Source organism: Buceros rhinoceros, unplaced genomic scaffold, assembly GCF_000710305.1.
Source record: "Buceros rhinoceros silvestris isolate BGI_N320 unplaced genomic scaffold, ASM71030v1 scaffold21363, whole genome shotgun sequence".
In the NCBI taxonomy this organism is placed as follows: Eukaryota; Metazoa; Chordata; class Aves; order Bucerotiformes; family Bucerotidae; genus Buceros; species Buceros rhinoceros.
In genome coordinates, this window is record NW_010405611.1 from 2125 (window position 1) to 2480 (window position 356).

A 356-nucleotide genomic window follows, 5' to 3' on the forward strand; every position below is an offset into this window, starting at 1 on the left:
CCCCCCCGCGCCCTCCCTCTGCCTGGGAAGAGGAACTGAAATTTGGCACGGGCGCTTCTGGCAGCCACGTGCGTCCCAGAGGGTGGGAACGGCCTGGGGGCCAGCTGCGGACCCCCTCGGCCACGCCATACCTTGAGGACAAAGGTGTGGAGGGTATCGGGCCTCTCGAGGCGCGTGCACCTCCGCACCTCCTGGACGGCGGAGCAGGAGGCGTGCAGCTTCGGCTTGGAGCCCTGCGGAGGGGAGAGCGGCAGCTGAGCTGAGCCCCGAAGAAACCCTGACACCCACCCCACGTCCCCCTGCTCTGCCGGGAGCCACCTGAAGCACAGCAGCAGGCACGGAAATACCGCACTCTC

General features: G+C 68.5%; 1 protein-coding gene across 1 annotated transcript in view; it reads right to left on the reverse strand.

Moving 5' to 3' along the window:
• LOC104491392 (SH2B adapter protein 3-like) overlaps window positions 1–233 on the reverse strand; it is a gene marked incomplete at both ends in the record, with an annotated part of 1332 nt that extends 1099 nt beyond the window's left edge. Inside the window, one exon of the mRNA XM_010133807.1 lies at window positions 132–233. Coding sequence (XP_010132109.1) covers window positions 132–233 — 102 coding nt within the window. The remainder of the gene's footprint in view (window positions 1–131) is intronic.
• Window positions 234–356: the final 123 nt, after the last annotated feature.